Below are 2,610 nucleotides of genomic sequence, written 5' to 3'. Positions count from 1 at the left end.
CAAACATGGTGTGTATTATGGCATCCAAAGAGTACAATTTTTGTCTCATCTGACCAGACTATATTCACCAAGTATTTCACAGGCTTGTCTAAATGATGTGCAGCAAACTTTAAACAAGTTTCAACATGCTTTTTCTTCAGCAATAGAGCCTTGTGCGGTGAGCGTGCATACAGGCCACGGCAGTTGAGTGCATTACTTATTGTACTTATTAATTTCTTTGAAACAATTGTACATGACAATTCCAGGTCTTTCTGAAGCTCTCCACAAGTGATCCTTGGCTCTTGGACAACTCTTCTGATACCTTCTGATACCTGGCACCTGGTCGTGGCCGGTTTATGGTGAAATTATGTTCTTTCCACTTCCTGATTATGGCCCCAACAGTGCTCACTGGAACATTCAGAAGTATAGAAATCCTTCTGTAACCAATGCCATCTGTATGTTTTGCAACAATAAGGTTGTGAAGGTCTTGAGAGAGATCTTTGCTTTTACCTATCATGAAATGTTTCTTGTCAAGTCACCTTTATTTATATAGCGCTTTTAACAATACAGATTGTGTCAAAGCAACTGAACAGCATTAATTAGGAAAATAGTGTGTCAATAATGCAAAAGGACAACAGTAAACACTCATTTTTCAGTTAAAGGCAGTTCATCATTGAATTCAGTGATGTCATCATCCAGCTCAGTTCAGTTTAAAGTCTCTGTGCAATCAAGTCAACGATATCGCTGGAAATTAAGTGTCCCCAACTAAGCAAGCCAGAGGCAACAGCGGCAAGGAACCAAAACTCCATCGGTGACAGAATGGAGAAAAAACCTTGGGAGAAACCAGGCTCAGTCGGGGGGCCAGTTCTCCTCTGGCCAGACGAAACCAGCAGTTCAATTTCAGGCTGCAGCAAAGTCACATTGTGCAGAGGACTCATCTGGTTCCTGTGGTCTTGTCCCGGTCTTGTGTGACACGTTGGTCATGAAACACCTTTTTATAGGCCATCAGTTGGGACTGAACCAACTAATATTAATTTCCACAGACAAGGGGCAGGATTGCTTTCTAATTACTGATTGATTTCAGCTGGTGTCTTGGCTTTCCATGCCTTTTTGCACCTCCCTTTCTTCATGTGTTCAATACTTTTTCCCTGTGTCATTCTACTTTATTTCACAGAACTTAATTTCTGAACTTATTTGTATTGTTTGTATGTATGGATTAGTTGGGTTGTTACCGACATCTGGTGAAAATTTAATGTCAAAAGCACCTTTAGAAAATATATTTACTGAGAAAAATGGTGATGTGTTCAATACTTATTTTACCCACTGTATCTGCATATTTAATCCGAACATTTAAAAAAAAACGTGTAATACAAAACAAATGTCTTTATGTACTATAATTAATCAACATGGGAAGTATGATGATATCTAGAAGTTAAAATGTTTAACCTATTTTATCTATGTTGACAGTTGTGATAAAACTAAATATTAATACTAGAGTGGCAGTTTAATTTCCCAGTCAGGCCGTTATTTTATCAATTACTTACTTAAAAAAAATTATAATAATAATAAATGTATAAATAACGAAGAGAAAAAAATATTTAGCTATTCAAACTAAAGAGCTGGGGCACATAATAAAACACGCTCCTATCAGAATGAATAAAATCAATCAAATCAGGGCTACTGCATCCGTTAAAACATGAATATTAATGTTACGTATGTGTCATGTGTTGAATTATGTGTCACTCACACTTTATATGGTAACCGAGGGTCCGACGTCAGCGTGATTTTAAACGTTACTTTCGACCTAATGCAGAAAGAGACACATATTCACGGAGTTTATTTATAGATACTTTACTTTATATCGCTAAAATAAAGTGTTGTTTTATGATAAAAGGTTTACTTGCATTTTTCTGATTTGTATGACTGCACCGCACACTGTTTACACGGACCCGGCAGAAGCAAGGACCCGCTGTTACACGTCATCTGTTCGATGGACCTCTCTTTTCCGTCTTTTGTTATTTTTCCCTTTTTTTAATCTTCTAATGTTATACTTAATCGATTGGATCATACTGATGTATTTTAGAGAATTAAAAAAAAAATATGATGAGCAGATCAAACAGAAAGTGTTGCGGCTTGTACATTTCAGTCAGGCAAGTTTCAAGCTGACTTGAATTGGGTATTACCGTAAAGTGTGTTCTTAATGCACCCAAACTTTTAAGAGCATGTAAATTGAAGGGAAACAGTGATGCATTTTTTATATACAGCGGCACGAAAGTTATTTTGACACATTAGCCATACTTAAAATGTGCAAATACTTATTCCATTGCTGTAAAAACTAAGAAGTGGTATGCTATCTGCAGACAAATTATGCAGAACCTTTACTCTATCATAACTTAATATGATGGCCTTTAACGGCTAGTCTAAATGTCATAATGGAAAGGAAATCAGTTCCTTTTATAATTTGAAATTTACCAAACCTATTTTTGTGAAATGTTTTGAGTTTAAAGTGTGCTTGTGTTAGATTACTTCTTTACATTAAATTATTCCCACAAATAGGAAACAAAATGTTTTTCTTCTTCAATGAATGGTCAGATTTTGAGTTGGAGACAAACCTTTAGAAAACCTTAGGAA

At 35.9% G+C, this 2,610-nt stretch overlaps 1 protein-coding gene across 1 annotated transcript in view; it reads right to left on the bottom strand.

The window, feature by feature from the left end:
- The window catches only part of LOC107693922 (ubiquitin-fold modifier 1), a 12,654-nt gene extending 10,585 nt beyond the window's left edge, over positions 1 to 2,069 (bottom strand). The window contains exons 1-2 of the mRNA XM_016493468.1: positions 1,884 to 2,069; positions 1,727 to 1,783 (exon numbers count right to left, since the gene is read on the bottom strand). Of these exons, the coding sequence (XP_016348954.1) occupies positions 1,727 to 1,783; positions 1,884 to 1,885 (59 nt within the window). The 5' untranslated portion in view covers positions 1,886 to 2,069. The remainder of the gene's footprint in view (positions 1 to 1,726; positions 1,784 to 1,883) is intronic.
- Positions 2,070 to 2,610: the final 541 nt, after the last annotated feature.

This window comes from Sinocyclocheilus anshuiensis, unplaced genomic scaffold, assembly GCF_001515605.1.
Source record: "Sinocyclocheilus anshuiensis isolate Anshui unplaced genomic scaffold, SAMN03320099.WGS_v1.1 scaffold694, whole genome shotgun sequence".
In the NCBI taxonomy this organism is placed as follows: domain Eukaryota; kingdom Metazoa; phylum Chordata; class Actinopteri; order Cypriniformes; family Cyprinidae; genus Sinocyclocheilus; species Sinocyclocheilus anshuiensis.
The sequence above is the reverse complement of the archived record's forward strand: the minus strand, read 5'-3'. Positions and strand labels throughout refer to the sequence as shown.